This window comes from Rhododendron vialii, chromosome 9a (genome assembly GCF_030253575.1).
Source record: "Rhododendron vialii isolate Sample 1 chromosome 9a, ASM3025357v1".
Lineage (NCBI taxonomy): Eukaryota > Viridiplantae > Streptophyta > Magnoliopsida > Ericales > Ericaceae > Rhododendron > Rhododendron vialii.
The window spans coordinates 17352882-17376072 of NC_080565.1; the positions used below are offsets into that span (position 1 = coordinate 17352882).

At 40.0% G+C, this 23191-nt stretch overlaps 3 protein-coding genes and 1 long non-coding RNA gene across 4 annotated transcripts; 2 read left to right on the plus strand and 2 right to left on the minus strand.

Annotated features, from left to right (window-relative positions):
• Positions 1 to 32: 32 nt before the first annotated feature.
• On the plus strand, positions 33 to 831 carry LOC131299689 (uncharacterized). Its single transcript, XM_058325268.1, has one exon. It carries the CDS (start codon positions 58 to 60, stop codon positions 829 to 831), a length of 774 nt encoding a protein of 257 aa, XP_058181251.1. The 5' UTR covers positions 33 to 57.
• Positions 832 to 5336: 4505 nt separating this feature from the next.
• LOC131301475 (cell division control protein 48 homolog B-like) lies at positions 5337 to 19973 on the minus strand. Its single transcript, XM_058327796.1, has 13 exons — positions 19711 to 19973; positions 19590 to 19634; positions 19377 to 19432; positions 18135 to 18284; positions 17770 to 17877; positions 14309 to 14408; positions 13851 to 14135; positions 9329 to 9498; positions 8615 to 8743; positions 8070 to 8157; positions 7866 to 7943; positions 6308 to 6802; positions 5337 to 5723 (listed from the first exon to the last, which is right to left on the minus strand). The coding sequence occupies exons 1-12, from the start codon at positions 19867 to 19869 to the stop codon at positions 6338 to 6340; spliced, it is 1833 nt and encodes a 610-aa protein (XP_058183779.1). The 5' UTR covers positions 19870 to 19973; the 3' UTR covers positions 5337 to 5723; positions 6308 to 6337.
• On the minus strand, positions 10313 to 11745 carry LOC131301477 (uncharacterized). The gene is made up of 3 exons (XR_009191288.1): positions 11569 to 11745; positions 11113 to 11495; positions 10313 to 10623 (listed from the first exon to the last, which is right to left on the minus strand). It is a non-coding gene; the product is annotated as an uncharacterized LOC131301477 (long non-coding RNA).
• LOC131301476 (uncharacterized) lies at positions 14431 to 17331 on the plus strand. Its single transcript, XM_058327798.1, has 2 exons — positions 14431 to 16117; positions 17094 to 17331. Exons 1-2 carry the CDS (start codon positions 15827 to 15829, stop codon positions 17220 to 17222), a joined length of 420 nt encoding a protein of 139 aa, XP_058183781.1. The 5' UTR covers positions 14431 to 15826; the 3' UTR covers positions 17223 to 17331.
• Positions 19974 to 23191: the final 3218 nt, after the last annotated feature.

Consider the following 23191-nt stretch of genomic DNA (forward strand, 5'->3'; position numbering starts at 1 on the left):
AAATTTTTATTGCCCTTTATAATTGATTGTTATGTTATTTGATTCTCAGATTCAAAAATGGGCTCTTTCAATCCACTTGCCATTATTCTCAAAGAAAATAAACTTACTGGACCAAACTATGTTGACTGGAAAAGAAACTTGAATATTGTGTTAACTGCTGAGGGCCACAAATATGTGCTTACTACGGCGTGCCCTCCTATACCTGAAGAAAATGCCACAGAACAGGAAGCAAAGCCTTATAAAGATTGGGTTAAGGCTGATGAGATGGCGCGGTGTTATATTTTGGCTTCTATGTCGAATATATTGCAACATCAGCATCAAGCTATGGAAACTGCTTCTGATATGATGCTGAACCTCAAAGAAATGTTTGGGGATCAGAATCAGGCAGCAAGGCTAGTTGCTATGAAAGAATTGGTGAGCATCACCCATGTTGAAGGGACCCCGGTTAGGGATCATGTTCTAAAGATGATAGCTCTTCTTAATGAACTAGAGATCCTTGGAGCTGAAATTGATGGGGAAACCCAGATCGATTTCGTTCTCAACTCACTGCAGTCTGAGAGTTTTAAGCAGTTTCGCCTGACTTATTCTATGAACAAAATGCATTTATCTTTGGCGGAACTTCTTAAGGAACTCCAAGCAGCTGAGGGTCTTTTGGTTGCGAAGAAACCACCATCAGTGCTAGTGGCTGAGAAGGCTTCTACTTCTAAGCCGAAAGGCAAGAAGAAGCAGAATAAGTCTCAGAAAAAGGTTGTGGAGGCAGTTCATGCGCCTCAAGGTGGAGTGAAAAAGCCTACGGGCAAGTATTTTCACTGCAAGCAGAAAGGACACTGAAAGAAGGAATGTCCGGTTTTTTCTCAATAAAGTGAACAAACAAGGTAAATCTTTTTCACTAGTTGTTGAATCATGTTTAACTGTGTTATCTACCAGTACCTGGTGTGTAGATACGGGAGCCACTAATCATGTTTGCAATTCATTGCAGGGGTTCCAGGAAACCAGAAGACTCAGTGATGGGGAGATTTATGTACATATGGGAAATGCTACGAGAGTGGCAGCAGTTGCAGTAGGAAATATTTTTTTAAATTTTAGTAGTAATAGGAGTTTAATTTTGAGAGATTGTCTTTATGTTCCTACTATTAGAAGAAACTTGGTTTCAGTTTCTAAGTTAATAAAGGATGGATATTTGGTTTATTTTAGTGACTCTGTGGTTATTAAGTTAAATAAACGTTTTATCTGTTCTGGTTCATTGGTGGATGATCTCTACATTATAAATCCTATATTTCCTACAGTGCAACTGCATGAATTGAATAACACTAATAATTTACCATGCAAGAGAAAAGAGCCTTCGAAATTGAACCAAACGTATCTTTAGCACTTACGTCTTGGTCATATTAATCTGAATAGGATTTCTAGACTGGTTAGAGATGGACCTTTAGGTTCATTAGAAGTTAAGGAACTTCCAGTCTGTGAATCATGTTTGGAAGGTAAGATGACCAAAAGGCCTTTTTCAGCAAAAGGATATAGAGCCAAAGAGCCGTTAGAATTGGTTCACTCTGATTTGTGTGGGCCTATGAATATCCAAGCTAGAGGTGGTTTTGAGTACTTTGTCACTTTTATTGACGATTACTCAAGGTATGGATACATTTATTTGATGCACCGTAAGTCCGAATGCTTTGAGAAATTCAGGGAGTATAGGGCGGAAACGGAAAAGCGTTTGGGAAAATGTCTCAAGACACTACGATCTGATCGTGGTAGTGAATACCTCTTGGGAGAGTTTAGGGACTACTTGTCAGCTGAAGGGATTACATCCCAATTGTCAGCTCCAGGTATGCCACAACAAAATGGTGTAGCAGAGAGAAGGAATAGGACTCTTATGGATATGGTAAGATCAATGATGAGTTATTCAGATTTACGAATTTCGTTTTGGGGACATGCACTAGAAACAGCAGCGTATATTCTTAACTTGGTACCATCTAAGTCAGTACCATCTACACCCACAGAACTATGGATTGGGCGCAAACCTAGTCTCCAGCATGTTCGGGTTTGGGGTAGTCCAGCACATGTGCTGAATGGGAACGCAGATAAGTTGGAATCGAGAACAGAAGTTTGCTTGTTTGTGGGGTACCCTAGAGGAACGAGAGGTGGACTGTTTTATAGTCCTGCGGATAAGAAGGTCATTGTTAGCACTAATGCCCGGTTCTTAGAAGAGGACTATGTGATAGACCACAAACCCAGAAGTAAAATTGTTCTAGAAGAATTGAGAGGAGAGAGACTGGCACAAACTTCTTTACCACCAATAGTGCAGGAGGAAATGCCACAAGAGATATTTGTAGAGGCACCTATTGACACATTGGTACCTCGTCGTAGTGGGAGGGTTACTGTTCCACCCAGTCGGTATACGTTGTTGGGAGAGTTTTTTGAAATGATCCCTGATGATCAACATGCTGAACCCTGTAACTACAATGAGGCACTTCAAGATAAAGATGTGGAACTTTGGCAAAAGGCTATGAAATCAGAGATGGAGTCTATGTACTCTAATCGGGTCTGGGATCTTGTAGAACCACCTGAAGGGATTAAACCCATTGGGTGCAAGTGGATCTATAAGAAGAAAAGAGGGGCGGACGGGAAGGTGCATACCTTCAAAGCTAGGCTTGTTGCGAAAGGGTATACTCAGAAAGAAGGGATCGATTATGAGGAAACTTTTTCGCCAGTAGCCATGCTTAAGTCCATTCGGATTCTCTTATCCATTGCGGCTCATCTCGATTACGAGATTTGGCAAATGGATGTAAAAACCGCGTTCCTTAATGGAAATCTGGATGAGTGTATCTATATGGTGCAACCAGATGGATTCATAGCAAAAGGTCAGAAGCACATGTTGTGCAAGCTTAAGAAGTCTATTTATGGGCTTAAGCAGGCATCTAGATCTTGGAACATTCGTTTTGATCAAGCAATCAAGTCTTTTGGTTTTGATCAATGTCCGGATGAGTCATGTGTGTACAAGAAGTGCAACGGAAAAGTTGTAGTGTTTTTAGTACTATATGTCGATGATATCCTGCTCATCGGAAACGATGTGGGAGTGTTATTTTCAGTGAAAGTGTGGTTATCCGGCCAATTCGAAATGAAGGACTTGGGAGAAGCTGGTCACATCCTAGGGATTAAGCTTATACAAGATCGCAAGAGTAGGATGTTGGGCTTATCACAAGCTACTTATATCGATGTCATTCTAGCCCGTTTTAGCATGCAAGATTCCAAGAAAGGGTTCCTCCCTTTTAGACATGGAATCAATCTATCCAAGGATCAGTGTCCTAAAACACTTGAAGAGATGGAGAAAATGAAGGCAGTGCCTTATGCCTCGGCAGTAGGAAGCCTTATGTATGCTATGTTGTGTACTAGACCTGATATTTGCTTTGCCGTTGGCATGGTTAGCAGATTTCAGTCTAATCCAAGGCAAGAACATTGGACTGCAATGAAACATATACTCAAGTATCTGAAAAGAACTAGAGATCATATGTTGGTGTTCCAGTCAGATAGTCTGGTACCTCATGGGTACACAGACTCAGACTTCATGTCAGATAGGGATTCCAGAAAGTCTACCTCAGGATATGTGTTTACCTTGGGAGGTGGAGCTATAAGTTGGAGGAGTATCAAACAATCTTGCATTGCTGATTCTACCATGGAGGCAGAGTATGTGGCAGCTTCTGAAGCAGCCAAGGAGGCTGTTTGGCTTAGAAACTTTTTGTTGGATCTGGAAGTGGTCCCTTCAGTGCAATCAGCCATTACACTCTATTGTGACAATAGCGGTGCAGTTGCTAATTCGAAGGAGCCAAGGACTCACAAGAAGGGCAAACACATTGAGCGTAAGTATCATCTGATTCGAGAGATCGTACAGAGAGGTGATGTTGCTGTGACCAAGATTGCATCAGCGAATAACCTGGCAGATCCTTTTACGAAGAGCTTACCAGCCAAGACTTTTGATAGTCACGTAGAAGGAATGGGAGTGAGATGCATGACAGTATGGTTTTGAGTCTTAGTGGGAGTTTGTTAGGAGATTATGTAAAAGTTATGTTTTTATATGATGGATTAATATTTAATTATTAATCAGTTTTATCCATTTTTGATGAGAATCTTTTATGGGCAATATTTGCATGATAATTTTGTATGTTGTGCATGTGTGTCTTTTATTCTACGTAGTAGATAATCCAGTGTGTAGAGTACGGCTTACACACAGAAGATTGGATCATCGGTTCTTGTGGAATATAAGTTATGGTTCACAGTCTTAGATGGAATTTGACACACCATCGGTAGGACTGTAGCACAATATTTTAGTAGGTTTTTCTTGACTACAGGGAATGGTGTTAATTCCAACTCATTGTGCTAGTATATTTTGTGTGTATTGAACGGGACCGTATTGAGGTAATTGTCTTTATACTAACTTTATAAGACAATTGGAATCTCATGGTTATTATGAATACTTATGCTCTTAATTCAAAGATAATTATTAGAAGTATATATTTAATGTTGTTGACTTTGATTCATTAAAGAGTGAGATCTTTGTACGGTCAATAGTCTCGGTGAATTGGGTAGCAACATTATGTATATGACAACTATTAATTATTAATGGAATCCACGTCCCGATAGGGATTGATGATACCCCTTGAGTAAGCTTATAAGTTTCGATTATGTCAAACCCTGCAGGTGGATATTTGTATCCGACATATCGAATAAGTTAAGCGGATAGTCTCAAGTTAAGATGTTGATTAAGTGGGAGATTGTTAGTAATTTATTTTAATTAACGGGTATCTGTAATCTTAACGTGGGGAGATTAATGAGTATTTAATATCATGGAGCTCGTAATATAATTGAGATAAGGACGGGAGTGCAATTATAATTCTGTAGTGGGGTGAATTATAATTAGTGAAATAAGAAATAGAATCCTGGTGGGATTAAGTTTTCTTATTTACACTGGGAGCCCAGACTTATTACTCCTTAGGTCCCTATCGCAGCCCTATATATAAACGTTATGCTCTTTAGGTCATGATGGATGTTTTTCTATTATTCAGTAAATAGAGGCAGGCTTAGAGAGAGCAAACAGATCACGAAAGAGTCCACACTTGGTTCGTGTTCTAGACGTGCAAGGAATACGATAGAAGATCGTAAGGTACGGTCGAGCAGTATTCGTGGTTTATAGCAAGACGTGCTATAACAAGTTCAACCAGCGTTCGTGTCGCAGGGAGTTGAGGTAGAACCCTAATTCCGCTTTATAGGGTTTTACAATTTTTGTTGTCTAATCTGTACGCGTCATTACTGGGTCTTGGGGATTCGGTTTCCCAACAGATGGGATGGTCATGGATTCCTTTTTGACTCACATGAGGGACACCGGGAACCATCACAATGAAAGAATCCTGATTTGTGATGCAGTATTACACAATCAAGCAAAATCTTGGACTTTAACAAGGCAAGGTAAACAGCTTCTGCTTCCCAGAAACTTTCCATTGGAATATATTCAAAAAATGAGAGAAGATCTAGGCTAAACAAATAAATATCAAAAAACAAGGATCTACGTCAGAGGTTCTTTCACAGTGCAGCAACTAGGAGTTCCAGGAGATCTAAGAGGATTTTCAACAGGAACCTTTTGGTTGAATGATGGAAAGCGCCAAAGGGGAACAGGATTTGAAATGGATCGGCTAGGACATCTGTTTATGGTGTGGGTGGGATTAGATTCAACCCTGCAAATTCAATACAAAGAGTGGTCCATCAAGAGTGATCCAAATCCAGGAGCTTCCCTTTCGATAATTCAGAAACTACCAACTTAGTAGTTCTCTATGCCATTGTAAGACAGTTTCGGTTATCGGTTATGTCGAGCAGAAAACTGATATGGAAAACTTGTTTAACAAACAGTGTTTCTGGAAAGTTTTCTGAAAATGCTCTGCTCCTAAGGGAACACTTGCGCATTTCCAGATTAACGAAAACTGGTTTTCAGGCTATTGAAGACTATATGAAATCCATGGGCATTTTCGAACTTCTCATCATTTTTGTTCTCGAAAACAGAAAAATCAAGCATGAAAAGAATACCAATTAGACTAAATTTCCCCAGAGAATAGCTCTTCTTGGTGTAAAACTCTCAGAGAACAAAAGCTCAAAATAGTGGAACTTCTACATAGAGTTATGGTAGTTGTGCTTTATGCAACACATCATATTTTCTGATCAGGCAAACAATTGTGACAAGATGATGGTGAGAGAGATTTAGCCAAAAATAAAAAGATAAGGGCGGGGGGGGGGGGGGTGGGAAGAGAGAGAGAGAGAGGCTCACCAGTCATGGAGGGCAGCATTGGTAAATTCTTCACGTTGTGGCTAGTTCATCTTGCAAACGACTAATGTGCATGAAAAAGTACTTTGCACCAGCAAGTAAAAGAAAGCTTAATAAGCTCATCGAAACGGGAACCACCAAACTCTTACTGTGTTCACTGCTGTCTTTACCACTGGATCTGAATGAGCCGGAGGAAATTAGAGAAGGGTTCTTCATGAACGAAGAATACACATTGACTTCTTCTATAGTTAGAGATGGCTTCAATGACTTCCTCACAGTCTGGAAGTGACGATTACAGACTACAGTGGCAGATATGTCCTCTCTCAGAGCCACGATTCCAGCTTCCCTGCATAATCCCTCAAGCTCCGCCCCTGTGAAAAGCTCAGTATCCTCTGCTATTTGTTTGAGATCAACATCATTGTCCACTTTCATTTCACGAGTATGTACATTAAGTATCTCATATCGAGCGTCTAAATCAGGTGGCGGCACATAAAGAACCTAAAATTTCATTGGAGAGAAATTAGCAACACTAATCAAAATATTGCTCTGCTTTGCTCACTAGGACGCAAAAATAAGCAAGAAAAAAAGAGAGGACAGAAAATGAAAGTTGTTGGCTTTCAAAAAAAACGACGCCAATCAAAAAAGAAAAAAGGCAAGACGCTAGAAAAGGAAAACCTTGAACAAATCACAATGATATCCAAGAATTCTACAAATACCAACCTAGTTGGAGGGAAATGATTGCTTGAAGTCACCACAATATTAGTCAATAAAAAAAGACACTAGAAAAGGAAAACCTTGAACAAACCACAGTCATATCCAAGAATCCTACAAATACCGACATAGTTAGAGGGAAACTATTGCTTTAAGTCGCCACAATATTAGTCAAAATAAAAATAAAAATTGTTACTTGGGCATGTCAAGATTCACCTTGGGTAACCAATTTTGGAAAGGCAAGTGGTAGAGAAGGTTGCATGAAAATTGCAGCCGATTCATTTTCTTTCTTCGGGAATTAACAGGATCTTATATAATTAAGGAATCAACGTTGGAATGGAATGGTTATTCCATGAAATTCTTATTCTCATGTTTGGTTCACCATTAATGATGGAATGATCATTCCAAATGAAATCACTATTCACCTCAGTAAAAGAATTGTCATTCCACTCAAAAAACTAAGGAATGATCATTCCACTCAAAAAACTAAGGAATGATCATTCCATTTCTTTGCCACACCTAAATTATTAGTGCCACTCTAAGATTCATTATTGCCACTCCAAAAATTACTATAGCTACACCAAAAATTACTATTGCCACACTAAAAATTACTTTTGCCACTCCAAAAATTGCTATTGCCACACCAAAAACTACTATTGCCATGTCATTCCATTACGGATAAGAATGGCTATTCCTAAGTACAACCAAACTTGGGAATGGAAATATACTCCAATCTCATTTCCTCCAATTCCATTCCAACTTCAATTCCGTCGTCAATTCCATTCCATCGAACCAAACACATCCTAAAAGGAAAAGAAACCAGGGACGAGTTCTGAGAAAAAATTCTTACAAGATCAAAGCGTCCAGGTCTCATAAGTGCGGCATCAATAGCATGAGGGCGATTTGTGGCTGCTAAAACAAAAATTCCCTACGGAAGAAATCAGCAAAAATTAAGTTTAGTTTGTTAATTGACTTAATTCTCACCTGTAATTTCCAAAAGGTGATGGTTTGAAATCAATTGGGATCAAATTCATTTACGAAGTTCAATGCTTACTTTTGCCTGTTCTAAACCATCCATTTCAGTTAGTAGAGTAGATAGAAGCCTCTCTCCCACTGCGATGTTACTGCTTGATTTCCCTCCTCTGCCAAAGGAAAGAGAGTGACAAAAGGAAACAATAAAACCAATATGAAATAAACCCCCCATTGTTTATCAAAAATAAAAATAAAAAAAAAACCCCCCATTCAAACAAGTAGAGGAAGACAACTAGACAAGCGTCAACAATAGCATAAATGAATTTGCCTACCAGCAGATTTTAACATACCATGCTGTTTGTCATTTTTTCACAAAGCGAAGTAAAAGGAGGAAAGACTTGTGAAGCAAGAGTACTTATTAGGTCGCACATGCACGCAAACATTGAACTATCACTGCACGTGATGACATCATAAAACCTCCATTTATTTGCACATACCAAAATTGACACTTACATGAACCTAAAACTTGAAGTAAAAGAAGGAAGGTTATCCTTGTGTAAAGACAAGTCATGTTCAGTTTTAATTGACAATAAAAAGTGCCCAACCAAATGAAGACAGAACGCTAACCTTTTGGCAGTAACAACATCTGCCTCATCAAAGAATATTATGCTTGGTGCTGCAAGGCGAGCTCTCCGAAACGTATTCCGCAACAAAGCTTCACCCTCTCCAACATACATTGAGTATAATTCTGCACCACTGATTCATCATTCATGAATTTTCATGACATCCAACTATAAAAAATACTGATCAGAAATTTAAAAAAAAAAAAACCCCTAGCTATAGCAGGTCGTATTCCAAATTCACATGGATGGATATTTACGATTATCCTGCTGCTTATGTACCAACAAACAAAGCATTTAGAGGGGTGATAAGAGGGGCCGGGAACAGTAGAGGATGACAACACAATTTCTCAATGGAATGTAATGTTTCCAAAATCTAAAGCTCGGGAGAGGAAAAGGTAATGTCTCGAAGACATGGAAGGTGTTGACAAACAATGAACTTCTAAAATCAAAGCTAATATCCAATTATGAAGCAAACTTGGACAACAAAGAGAGGCAACACATTCATACCCAAAAAAGCTACTGCCAACTAATCTCACTCTATTGCCAGCCATATCAACTGTATGCCTACCCTCAAGTTGACATTGACCTTCTCCTGACCATCCCCACCCCCACCCAAAAATGAAAAGGTTAAGCTATCACAATGTAGTATTTGCCAGTTCATCATTTGAACCATCCCAAATCCATTTATCAAGCTGAAGAGAATAAAAGAGGATCAAACCTCAAGGAAAAAAAAGAAGCTTGTGCAGCATGAGCTGCAGCTTTGGCAAGGGTAGTTTTTGAGCAGCCTGGAGGTCCATGAAGAAGGATCCCACGGACAGGTGATACTCCCAGCCTTGAAAACGCAGCAGAATGTTTTAAAGGCCACTCAACAACTTGCTGTAGCTTTTTCTGTTCCACATATGGAGACGTCGTTAGAGGTCAGTTAGAGTTTCACATCAAATACATAATTCATTATTTGTTGATTGGCATCTCATAATTTACAGCTTCTTTTTTCTGTCGTACTTTGGGTTTTTTCAAATCTTTTTATTAACTTAAGGTAAAAAGTTCTTACTTCTCTATTTCGTCTCAAAACAAAATATAAACCAAATGGACAAGGGTTCACTAAAGACAAAAATAAGGCAATTTGGACTGGCTTATTTTCAGATTTGGACCATAAGTGTTGACTCTCTCAGTTTCTCTTGTCCAAACGAGTCGATAACCATAATATGTTGACTTGAAGCGAAGATAAGTTCACTAAAAACAGAAATAAGGCTAAGAGCACTACAAGAAATCACGGCTTTCCCGGCGTTTTTTAAACGCCGAAAAAAGTGAAAAAAACGCCGGTAAAAGTCTTCCCGGCGTTCTTCGTGAACGCCGCACCTGCCCGGGTCGGGAATACTTCCTGGCGTTTTATAAACGCCGGGAATAATCCCCGCGTTTTTTCCAGCGTTTATTAAACCCCGGAAAAAGTTTTCCGGTGAGAATCAATATCACTGCCTGTGAAGGAATTCCCAGCGTTTATGAAACCCCAGAAAAAGTTTTCCGGTAAGAATCAATATCGCCGCCGGTGAAGGAATTCCTGGCGTTTACGAAACGCCGGGAATAGTCTTTTTTTTTTTTCTTTCTAAATACTGGTATCCCCGCGTTTCAGGAATAGACCCTTTTTTTATTAAAAAAAAAAATTACTTATGCCATTTTACCCATTTACTATTATTTTCACTTGTTCATAATTCATTAACATCTGCTCACGTTCAACGTAACAAACACATAAGTAATAAATAACAAATACACACATACAAATCCACAAAATTTATTAAAACTCGACAAATGGTACATCCAAGATAAAATCCAAGCCAAATAAAGGCAACATGGTAAAGACATGAAGTGCTGGAAGCAAAAAGATACAAGGGGTCAAAGGCCAAGATATCAGTCAGTAGCAAAAACCACATTATTAGCACTCCAGAGATGGCAACGGATGAAACCTAAGCAGCTTCCCAACAGCAAAACATTCCAAGCGCGAACATCAAGGAGCAGCTATAAGTCTGTAACACATAACATCCAGTTGAAAATATCATGAAGCAGCACTAGAAGCTTGCAAGAGCTAAGCACTATAGCAGCTAACAAGGAAATCAGAATCATTTTCATCAACAAAGATAGTGCAGCCACATTGCAGCAACAAAGATAGAGTAGCCACAGATCCTTACATATTCAGCATTAAGCAGCAACAAGAAGACAGAGCAGCAATAGATCCAACCAAATATATCATCAAACAAGATGAAATCAGCAACAGTATCAAGGACAGCAATCCAAGGCATAATATTGGATAAGTACAACAAAAGCATCTCCTAAAGTTAAGCTTTCCAAAGGAATAGGAGAACCAACTTCAATAATTGAGCAAAAGAGATATTCCACTTCCAGGAGGAGCAGAGGAAAGGTAGCACAACAGCAGCAGGATCATAGAGAGAAGATCATGGCAAAGGCCTTACACAAAAGACACACCAGACGGGAAAAAAAGACCTTTACCTGTCAAGAAGAAAGCTTCAGCAACACGTACAAGTAACATGCCAACCAAACCTGAAATAGATAGTAACCAAAACATATCAACCTTTTATGACCATGCAAATAGAACAATATCACTAGCTACTGCAATCATTTATTTCGAATGACAAACGAAATAAACTAACTTGCTCTTCCTATTAGCAAAGAATGCTTGGCAAGGTTCTTATGTAGATCTAAAAGCCAAAATCAGGTTCTATTACAAACAAAAAATCTCATAGGAAGAGAATGAGAGAAACAGACATTTCAATTTATAATCTTCCAATTACCTGCAATGTGTATATATGCATAAATAGTGACGTGGATTCAACCTTGAGGGCTGTATGCGGATAGGGTAGTTAATGTGCAACCTGTGAGTAAATAGATTTCTCAGTTCACCCACAAAAGAGCCAAAAAAGGAACTTGAAAAAGAGCCCAATTTACCTATTGCTTGAAAGAGTTTCGGCACACATCTATTTCGTGTCCTCGACTTCAATGTGATGCTTGAGGCATGGCTGCCTCCTTTCGCATAAATCTTTCATCTATTTCAATTTCAAACATCGAAATGCTATAGATCCACCATCAAATTTGACCAAATTATGCAATAGGGGGAACCTTAAATGATACATACAACAAGCTTACCTGCAGTATCCCACAGCCCTAAGTTAATCGTGCTCCCATCCACAACCACATTTGCCCTAAAATTGTCAAAAGCAGTTAGCAGGTAGTCCTGTTGTCATCACATTCACAAAGAGACACCGTCGAGTTCAAATTACCATTTCTGAAAAGATATAATTACTATACTGCTACAATAAAAGAGCAGGAGCACCGAATCAATATGGTCAACAGGTCAATAATTAAGACTTTGCATAGAAACCAAACATTTGTAGCTTCCTATAATCCTAGGTCAAGTGAAGAACATGGAATGATCACCACCGAAAAAGGGAGAAACACAATACATGTACTTAATTAAGGCTGCAATGCTTTATGATAGAAGGTTTCTTCAAAATCCTTTCCATCGTCAAAGGCAGAACGAGAGCAGCAAGGCTACAAACTATTGCCCCAAGGATACATATAGAAAACTTTTTTTCCGATAATTAAGATACGTATGAAAAGATAGAAAAACATACGACCAATTCCTTGGCATTCACAACAACAGAGACAATCCCCCATTACTGAGTACTAATAAACTTCCCTAAAGATTCGCATGTATCACATAAGAAGATCTATATTCCTAACATATTCCAAAGAGTAATAAAAGGACATTGGGCCTAAGATTAAGAACTCGAGTGAAAACGACAATACTTTTTTGCTTTTGTTTTTTCAGAAATTGACAATATTCTTTTAATTCACACATCAGTTAATCTGAGAATACACATAAAGGAGGGGGGGAAAACCTTGTGGAAACAAAACCGAGTAAGAACAGGAAGCAAACAGAAAATCTAGTGGCCTTATTGAAGAGCTCCGATGTTGAGTGTAAAACTGTTAATCAATGTCTACAAAAGCCCCAAATTTAATCACAATATAACAAAAAATCCCTAAATCTTTCTAATCCCTAACCACCATCCCCAACTTGTCCAACCCCTAATCACATTCAAGAGACCAAAAAGTAAAAACAAAAGTACACTTGGCCGATCAGTAAACACTAAAATAGACTAACACTACCCAAAAAAGGGAACACTGGTGTAGATAGCCGTTGTTCGGATCCTGCTGATACCGATCAAACCTCCAAAGACCAGTGGGTATGTGTGAAAGTGTAACTGTGTGTGCATACAATAACCAAAATACTGTAAACCAGGACTAGACCGCCGAATGGATCGTACCCATATTAATGGTGGCCAACACGGATCGGTCAGCCAACGACACATAACCAAAGCCCAACACTTACCGCCACCAACACAAACTGAAAACAACCCATCGCAGCCCTAAATGACCTTAACCCTAACAGATTAGGGCCCGCCGCAACCCAAAATAAGAACACGCTAAGAATTCCGGCAATACATAAAAGAAATCATGCGTAAGAGCTATGCGGATTTACTGGAAATCCAAAAACTAAGATCAAATTATAAAAGCATATGCAAGCAAAAGAAGACGGACCACACAACCGAAAACAACAACGCCAGGGAGAGAAAAAACCTAAACCCAGATCACGGGAGATCCACTGGTACTCTGACCGACTGCTCAGGAAACCAGATCTGAGGCGCCAACGGCAACGGATGTAGGTGAAGATCGACGCTGAGAGTAATGGTGACGGCAGACCAACGGTGATGGGGGCTCTGATCGACGGAGGAAAACCAGATCGAAACGGTCGAAGAGGAAAACGGCGACGAACGGCGGACGACTGGAGCAGGAACGATGCAAGGGAGAAGGGCCACGGGGCGCTCAGAATGATGGCGGAGGGGGGGCTCAGATCATGTCGGTGGGGAAGAGAGAGAGAGGGAGGGGGGAGGAAAGGAGGGTCGCGTTGGATTGTGGGGGGATTGTGGCGAGAGAGTTTTTCTGATGGAGGGTTTGTGGGGGGCTGCGATGGGTTCTTTTTGTCGCAGACGAGGGCTTTGGATAAAAGAGGGGATAGTGTAATTTTGTCCTGCTCCGCTACAGTAACTTTTGGATATTTACCGGGGTTTTTCACAAATGCCGGCAACTAAGTGCCGGGTATGCCCTTTTTTCTTGTAGTGGAGGGTAAAAAAAAGCCAAGGCATCCCACACATTTGACGGTCACGTACCTTTAAATCTTTCAGTCCTCCAATATCCTCCCAAGAAACCTTGGGAATTTCCACAGTGACACCCCTCGTTATGCTCGGGCCCACAACAGATCTTGCATGCTTCCAGTCCTCCATTCTTAAGCTAGGCATACCAGCTTCCTCATTTGTTTCTGAAGATTTTTGCACTGCACGCATGGCAGCCTCACGACACAAAGCTTCCAAATCAGCCCCAACGTAGCCATTGCAAGAGGCAGCAATGGCTCGCAAATCAACACTGGTATCCAAAGGAATCTTCTTTGTATAAAGCTGCAAAATGCATTAGATGGGAACAAACTATCACCTTCAATTCCATAAGAACCTTATTTAGCATTAGGTTGTGTAACAGTTGAGTTTTCCAGATGAGCAACCATTGGCCATGCGGCTGGTGGGCAACACAAAATCCTTTCCACAAACAAACTCCGAAAATGTTAAAATCTCACCTTAAGTATCTGAAAGCGTTCTTCTTCATTAGGTGTAGTAACTTCTATTTCGGCATCAAAACGCCCTGACCTTCTGAGAGCAGGGTCAATTGAATCCACTCTTTGTACATGAAAACCAGATACCAATAATAAACTTTATGGTATATGTGAAACTGAAATCCAAATAAATAAAATTAAGTATCTAATGAACGATGCATAAGCAATAATACCTACAATGACACCAGTAAATGAGTTAGCTATGGTCTCTCTCCAAATTGGCTTGGAAATTCAAACAAACATGGTAGTATGCAACTAAGTGTGGGAATTTTATCCAGATTAAACATTCTTCAAGTGATTTTAGATGCTTCACCAACGCAGCAATAAGCAAGAGAAAAACTGGTTTTTACTTTGCAATGCCATTCCTTTTAAGCCCTCTACCGATGCATTGGCTGAGCTTCAGTACAACTATGTACCAGATACATCCAAAGAACTATGAAAAGGGTTTTTTTTTCTCTCTTTATCACAATTAGCTACAACCTCAGGGGCAGGGTAAAAAGACAAAGGGTAAAGACTGCGGGAAGAACTTGTAATCAGAGAGAGATTAAATTGGGAGACAAAAAACAAAATGGTATTTGTTAAGTTACCAATTGTCCCAAAAGCTTAAGACGTTAGGAAATGGACACAACAACATATATATTCAACACCCTTCCTCATGTGCAACCCCATCTTGCACATGGAGATGCAAACATACATACATAACGCGAAAGAATGCAAAGGAGAGAAGCATGATGCAAATGGGGAACAAATGCTACCAGAGAGAGTTAAACTCAAGACCTCTCGCAACTGGAGGAGTTCTGATACCATGTTAAGTTATCAATTGTCGCAAAAGCTTAAGCTGTTAGGAAACGACCCAACAATATATATCAAGCTATTCAGTATTATCGCACTGACTAATTTTTTGGGGAAGAAATCCACCCCTGGAGACTCAAATTTATGGCATTGTAGGACATCGTACAGACAATTCTAACATTTAACCACGAGTCCATCAGCTTGCGCATTTAACCAAAATCGTTCAACGGAAACTACTTGGTCTCAGACAATTAGGCCAACCTCTTATTAGATATCAAATTGGTAATGGTGTGCAAACCTTTTTGTGGTGGGATAATTGGCACCCAATTGGTCCCTTGTATGCTAGACTTGGTGATAGGGTGGTGAACAATGTGGGCAGATCTCTTAGAGCTAAGGTGGCTTCCATAATCGACAATGGGTATGGAACCCCCTTATCCAAACTATTATCACTCAAACTCCTCAGAATCTCATCCCTCATCCTGATAGAGAGGATTTTGTTCTCTGGTTGCCTCACTCTAGTGGTGTTTTCAACACTAAATCTGCATGGGAAGCTATAAGGGAGAATTTTCCAGTCCAACCCTGGCATAAGATTGTGTGGGGCTGTCATATTGTTCCTTGTTGGTCTTTTATTCTCTAGCTGACTGTGCTTCGTAGACTCAATACTAAAGACATGTTGAAAAGCTGGGGTGTATGGCAGTGGATGTGGTATGTTGTTTTTGTCAGAATGAAGAGGAATCTCACCAACATCTATTCTTTGCATGCTCGTATTCTGTAGCAGTTTGGCAGCAATTGATGGCTAAGAACAGAGTCTTGACCATGCCTAACCAACTAGAAGATGTTCTTGATTGGTTACGAACTTCTGTATCTGGGGGAGATCTCAACTTCATAAGTTCGAAATGTACTCTGGCTACAACAGTTTATGGGTTATGGCAGGAGAGAAATTCTCGTATCTTTCGTGCTGTGACTAAGGGACATGCTCAGGTCATAGTTGTTAAAAACCTACGATACACGATACGTATCCCATCATGTATCTTTTTGTATAAAAATCCTACGATACGACCGCATATCCTACGATTTATACGCGTATCCTAATTCTATACGTATCCTATGATTACTTATTCGAAAAAAGTCAGCCCTGATTTCAAGAAGCGGAACCCCAAATGCATTAATCTAACCCGTTTAATCTAATTATGACATCTTTCAAACCCGTTGATAGAAATTCAACCTCAATGTAGGTCTTGTAAAAGAAAGAACCATACTTCGATTGTATTTTGTCTTACTTTTCTTTTCCTAATAACAAAGGGAACATAAAGCCTTAATGTAATAGGTCCCAGTTGAGAGACTTGAAATTTTGCATCTTAAATTTTTTTTTTTAAATGTAAGCATAGTTTGTTGGTGTTATTAGGTGTATCTACTAGTTAATTATATTTTAATTATGATTAACGTTGTTGAAACATAAACTAAATTTAGTATTTTGACAAAGTTACAATTGACAAAACCCAAATATGATAGATATTATCGAAAAAGATATAAATATCTAATCTTTAGAAACTCTAAAATATCTGGCTCAGAAGCTCTAGAATATCCTTGTGAAATATCTAGAGTTTTTTTGTGAGAATTAGTCTCATGTGTAATTCTAGAATTACCTCAAAGTTTATCTTGTATGAAAATATCTTTGTACTAGAGTCTTCCATGAAATAGTACAAATAGGCATGGGTTCTAACCATTTGTACCAAGCCAAAAAAAAGTTTGAGTTCAAGTGCAATTCAAATACTTTTCTTCCCCACTCTTGTCTTTAGTATTCTCACTCTTCCTAAAATATTGTCCAACTACACAATAGAAACTCCTACTCTTCTAGTAAACGTATCTCAAGATACACGCTACGTATCTCAATACAAACTATACCAGTGAAAAAACGATACACGATACGTATCCCGATTTGAAAACATTGGCTCAGGTAGCTGAAAGGATTATAAATGGCATCTGGGATTTCCTTAGTTCAAGAAGGAAGATGAAAAACTCCACTCAAAACAAATACATTTGTGAGATGCGAGGGCAATCAGATAGGATTCTACAATCTGTATAGATAGGGTAGGATTGTTGTTCTTGTTTCCTACTTTGTAGTAGCTACTGTAATTTGTGTCTTGTCAGGAAGCCTATCCCTAGTTCTTTGTTCTTGGTTAGAGCTTAATAAAAGATTGTGCACTTATCAAAAAAAAAATTTTCGTTCAACGAATACGATCGAGAACATAGATATAAATACCAAAGGAAGTTCTAAAAAATTGATGCATTGATTGATGAATAAAATCATCTGATAATTTTGATGAAAAAGTCTAGTCAAGTAACATAGAATGAAGATGTTTCCCATGATACAAAACAATTTACAAAGTATCCGTTATTGGCTAACAAAATTGAATCCTGGGCCAACCTTTACCAATTTAAATTGCAAGACTACAATGAAACCCTTTACCACAGTACTTCAAAGAAACATTCGTACACTCTTTGAGGTTTCTAAATAAAATGAAAGAATGGCCAAATGCAACTATCCAGCAACAAATTACAACTATCCAGCAACAAATTACAACTATCCAGCAACAACGTGGGCCTTCAGCACAAATAAGTACAGCATTAACCTGTTTGTTGATGCCACCACAACCACTTGCAGCTTAGATTTTGCTGATGGCTTGTTGGAGTCCATCAGCATAAAAAGCTGAGATGCTACACGAATATCTTGCTCTCTTCTGCATTTCAAGAGTAAATGAATTGTGTAAGCAGGTGCATATAGATGATGGCATGATTCTCTACTCTGAATATTGTTTTTTTCTCACTTTTCTCAGTAGTTTCGCCAAGATAGCTAGAGAACAAAGAAATGGTCAGTTAATCAAGAGAAAGTACTTTGTTACCAAACTCATCATCATTAGCAAGTACAACCTATAGAATGTATATCAATCGAAAAGATAATTCATAGTTGGCTCAAGCTCAGTCAGTTATCACATGCCTAGAATCACGGCGAGGACAAAGTGCATCAATTTCATCAATGAAGATAACCGATGGCTTGCCCAACTTTGCATGAGATGATGCTTCAGCAAAAGCGTTTCGCAAAATTCTCTCACTTTCTCCAGCATGTGCCCTATGAACAGCATGGGGACTGCAAGATACACGCCACAAACCATAATAACACAAATTACCACACCTCACAAAATAACTTATCGGAGAGCAGACATTCCAAATGGAATTTAGAGCTCCATTTTATTTTCTAGCATTTCAAGGCCTCAAGGGCCAATCTGAATGATGTCATTGTTGAAAAGGCAAGAATGGTAACTGTAGTAATTGCCGTACAGTGACCATTTTGACAAATACTCAATACTTACTTCCCATCAGACACCATTTCATGTAGGTTATGTTTCATTTCCGGAGTAGAAATCGGATTGGAAACAAATCCAAAGAGACTGCATTCTCGTCATTAAAACATACAACAAACAGAGGAGAGATTACATATCCTTACATAACCAATCCCGCAAAACATGGAATACACTAACCTTGGGTAACCAGCTCAATATAATCCCATGTGATTACTCACGTATCCTCCTACATATCCTTACATAACCAATCCACAAAACATGGAATACAGTACCTTTGTCTAATCTGCTCACCAGTAGTCCAGTATAATTACTTAATTAGGGCTCACTTTAAGCACTTTTTTGTGATTTTTTGGCATGGTCTTTTTTGTTGTGTTCTCTTAAGTTGTACTAAATTTGGGTATACTTTTATGTCACATCATTCGGCTCGACGAAGGGAATCAGAAAGAAAGTCTTTTAGTGTCTTTTTGGTTATCTTTAGTGAATTTTTATAAACTTTGGACTATATTTTTATACTTTCCCATTCTCCTATTTTGAAGGAATGCTCTGCCTGGCCTAGCTTTTTTGTGACTTTTTGGCAAGGCCTTTTCGGTTGTTTGTCTCCTAGTTTCTACTATATTTGGGTATAATTGTTACATTACGTCGTTCTGTCAAACATAAACTTAATGTCCATATTCAGAATGATCTAAGGCTATGGAAGATTTGATACACAATACCATCAGATGACCAAACCTTCATGGTCACCCAAGATGTCGAACAATGTGAAAGGAATGAAGCAATAGCAACTGCACAAACCATTCTTTAATTACCAGAGCATCTCTGAGTTATTGTTGTGTGAAAGTCAAAGGAAACAAAATGTGCAAACACGAAGAATCCAGTACCTTATAACAATTAAATGTGCACCGCATTTGCGAACCACCGCTCGAACCAAGCTCGTCTGAGACAATTCAAAAGAACAGGGGAGGCCCCAAAAAAAACAAAAAAAGACAAAATTTTCAAAAATCGACAACAGAGAGATTCGAAACCAATCATTAAGCTGATATTTTCACCAGTTAGCACGAGATAGACATAAAAATTGAATACAAAGATGGTACCTTTCCCGTGCCAGGGGGGCCGTAGAGCAGCAAACCTCGAGGCCACTGAAGAAAGTACATCAATTTAGAAGTTATACTATCATCAATTGATAATCTCGAAGAGAGAGAGAGAGAGATATACTCTTAGGCCGAGCTTTCGAGACTGAAGGAAGTAGAGGAGCGGGAAGGTGATGAGTTCCCTAAGGGCTTGAAGCGCTTCGGCGTTGCCTCCAACGGCCTCTTCTGCTTTAAACTCGCCGCTGTCGCCGGTGGTGGTGCTGTTGCTGCTACTAGCTTCCATGTTTGTGTGCACGTCTGTATGAATGTGTGTGATTTTGAAACATACGGAGAGAGAGAGACAGACAGAGAGGGGAGAGAATTTACAGCTGCCGTGTGTGTGTGTGAGAAAATTGGGAGTAAATGTGTGAGAAAATTAGGAGTAATTAACCCTAGTGCCGGCATATTTTGGCCAAATAATTCAAATAATTTTTTTTTATTTTTATGTAAAAAAATTACATTTGTTAGTTTTGCATTAATTTTTCATAGATTAATTGCTTCGTTATAGAGAGAGGAATCTAAAAAATAAAATATTAACATCAAAATCTAATTTTGCTTAATAAAGACGAAAATATTACTTTTTAGATTCCTCCTGTCATAACGAAACAATAACCTAAAAAAAAATCAATGCAAAACTAATAAATGCGATATTTTTTAAATAAAAACAAAAAAAAATCATTTGGATTATTTGGCCAAAATACACCAAGTGACCAAAATCTATTCATTTTGTGGGTTCCACATATTCTGTAATGAGAATCTCACAAATATGTGGTGAATGATGAGATTGGGACACCCATTACGGTGCAGGGCATTGAATAATTTTTGGGAAAATTGGGCTACGCCCTGAGCTAGACAGTGGGCCTTATACAACAAAATATGAACCAAAAAATGTGCAGTGACCATAAGTTAAAAGAGAATAATGAAAAGATAAAAGAAAGTGAGAAAAAGGAAAAGAAAAACACTAGCAATGAAGAAGGAAAATGTGAGAAAAATAAAGATTAAGCTTTACTATTCCTTAATATGCTCCGTTTGGTCCTATTCTCTTCTTTTTTTCTCTCAAACCAAACCAAATCGAGTCTTACGTCCCAATCATTTGAGGTTGGCTACATAAATCTGTTTCCTCCATTGAGCTCTGTCAAGGACTACATGTTCACACAAACCCATTATACTCATATCTTTGCACACTACAGCATCTAATGTCAATTTAGGTCTACCCCTCTCTGTAACATTGCTACCGAGAGCTATCCTATCCGCTCTCTTAACTACTGCATCTTTTGGTCTACGGGAGATATGCCCAAACCACTTTAGCCTATTTTCCCTCAATTTCTTCTCTATAGGTGCTACACCTACCATCTCACAAACTGTTTCATTTCTAATCTTGTCTCGTCTAATCTTACCACACATCCACCTCAACATTTTCATTTCCGCTACACTCATCTTGCTCACATGTTGTTTCTTAATAGGCCAACATTCTGCCCCATGAAGCATCGCTGGTCTTATGGCAGTTCCATAGAATTTTCCCTTCAATTTTGCGGGTACCTTCTTGTCACATAGTACACCAGTAGCGCTTCTCCACTTGAGTCACCCCACTTGGATCCTATGGGTCACATCATCAGCAATCTCTCCATCTCTACTAACAATTGAGCCTAAATACCTAAAATGATAACTCTTTAATATCTCCTGGTCTTGTATCATCATTCTTTCTTCATGCGCATTACTGGTACCATTAAACTTGCACACCATATACTCAGTTTTACTCCTACTTATCTGAAAATCCTTTTGACTCTAATGCTTCCCTCCAAGAATGCAACACGTACAATTTTACCTCCATTATTCCTTTTGTATTCCATTGCCAATGTAAGCAAAAGTATGAATAATAAAGTACATGAAGGTTTCTAAAATATAAATTCCAAGAACTTGAATTACATTAAAATATCATAAGATAGAATCTTGAATAAATGTTACGGGAAATGAGATCCTTCTCACAGGATGTCTTTGATTTTGTTCAACCAAAAATGGCCAGCATATCATTTTTTAGAGGCCTCGGTTACCGAGACGGTAACCGGGCCATGTGTTCCGAACCAATGCCCCCCTTGGAGGCGCGGTCGTCAGACAGTGGCGGCTAGAAGTCTTGTCATAAGGTTCGGTTTGAGGCTCGGTTGATGATGACGCGGTATGCTCTCGCTTCGGTGCTCCCTTAGCATCCCTAGAAAAGCTACGCTAAGGAGGGTCCATAGAGATCACAGGGCAGAAGTAATCATGAGAATCAGACCAGGCCATGTGCTTCGTAACCGCCTTATCCGGTGCGTCATCTATGATGTTACCCAAGGCGGTTACCTGAGCGTGACCTCCACGCGCGAGCCTGGAGGCCAAGTAAACTTAGGTCTATAAATACCAAGGGATACTCATCTCTGGGAGGTACGCTATCTTTCCCTAACCCTAGATCTATATCCTTCCCTGAGATCTAACTTGATCATCGGAGGGTCACTGGGCTATTCCAGCCCTAGTGACTTGTTGCAGGTCCGGAGGAAGGGGAGCAGAGCAACGGGAGAGGAATCTTTACTGAGGTCAAGGTCCCTCCAAATCGAAACCCCACAATTGGCGACTCTGCTGGGGACCTAGCCACCCTTTCAGCTTTCACCTCTTCTCTTTTTTCTGCTCCATTCAGCGTTCCTGAATCAACATGGTTGAGATCGACGACGCGCATCACGATGGCACTGCCCATGGGCTCGGTTCCCTCGTGGATCACAGCCTGGCTTCCGGCGGAGAGGCCGCCCTAGGAAAGACCCATGTATCCGTCGGAATTGGCGCCGGAGTGTCAGTTACGGACGCAGGCCCATCTTCCGAGCTCCACTCCTACATCCGCCATCTTGAGCGAAAAATCGACGATCTCACGACGGTGAAGGAGCGCGACAGACACGTCCGAGATGAGTTGGCGGAGATCAAACACCTCCTCCAAATCTCCTCGTCTCATTCCTTTGGGAGTCGCGGCAGAAGGAAAGACCGTCACACCCCCCCTCGCAGTCACAAAGTTAGTCACCTGCTAGAGCATAGACCCCGCCCCTTAGTCAAGGATCGTCTCGAGTCACCAAGAGCGGCGGACGCTCGAGCCCCAAAAGACACGTCGCACAGGGACCGTTCCCGCTCCCCCGTGCAACTTCGAAGGAGACCATCGGCCTTCGAGAGGCTCGGTGCTGGGAGCGTCTCTGCCTCCTCCACTCACCCGGTCCAAATGGGCAGGACAGGCCGGGAATCTACCCCTAGCCTCACAAGGGCAGCAAGGGGAGATGACGGCCTTGTGAAGATCCACACCAGGGGATATCGCGAGCACCTGAAGGGTCCCGGAGCCAGAAGCCCCATCGTCACGCACCCCGGTGGCGCACACAGCAGGAGCTCGATCACCGAGCGCCTCGAGCCTTCCGCTCGGGACAACTACCGCCATCACCGCCAAGAGCGCTTTCCCAGGAAATCGGTTAGCGCTGCCCCAAATAGAAAGGAATATGAACGATTGGACAAACTTGTTCCCAGGAAGTGTACAGCGACTGAGCGTCCAGACGGCCCCGACC

Bases quoted from the DNA above. Each gene is read 5' to 3' on its own strand.
- LOC131301476 (XM_058327798.1), top strand. From the start codon at position 15,827: ATGGCAGTGGATGTGGTATGTTGTTTTTGTCAGAATGAAGAGGAATCT. The intron at 16,118-17,093 runs GTCATAGTTGTT...ACATTGGCTCAG, and splicing joins TGACTAAGGGACATGCTCAG to GTAGCTGAAAGGATTATAAA.
- LOC131299689 (XM_058325268.1), top strand. From the start codon at position 58: ATGGGCTCTTTCAATCCACTTGCCATTATTCTCAAAGAAAATAAACTT.
- LOC131301475 (XM_058327796.1), bottom strand. From the start codon at position 19,869: ATGGAAGCTAGTAGCAGCAACAGCACCACCACCGGCGACAGCGGCGAG. The intron at 14,409-17,769 runs GTTAATGCTGTA...TCATGTACAAAG, and splicing joins GTGGTGGCATCAACAAACAG to AGTGGATTCAATTGACCCTG. The intron at 8,158-8,614 runs GTTAGCGTTCTG...TTCCTTTGGCAG, and splicing joins GATGTTGTTACTGCCAAAAG to AGGAGGGAAATCAAGCAGTA.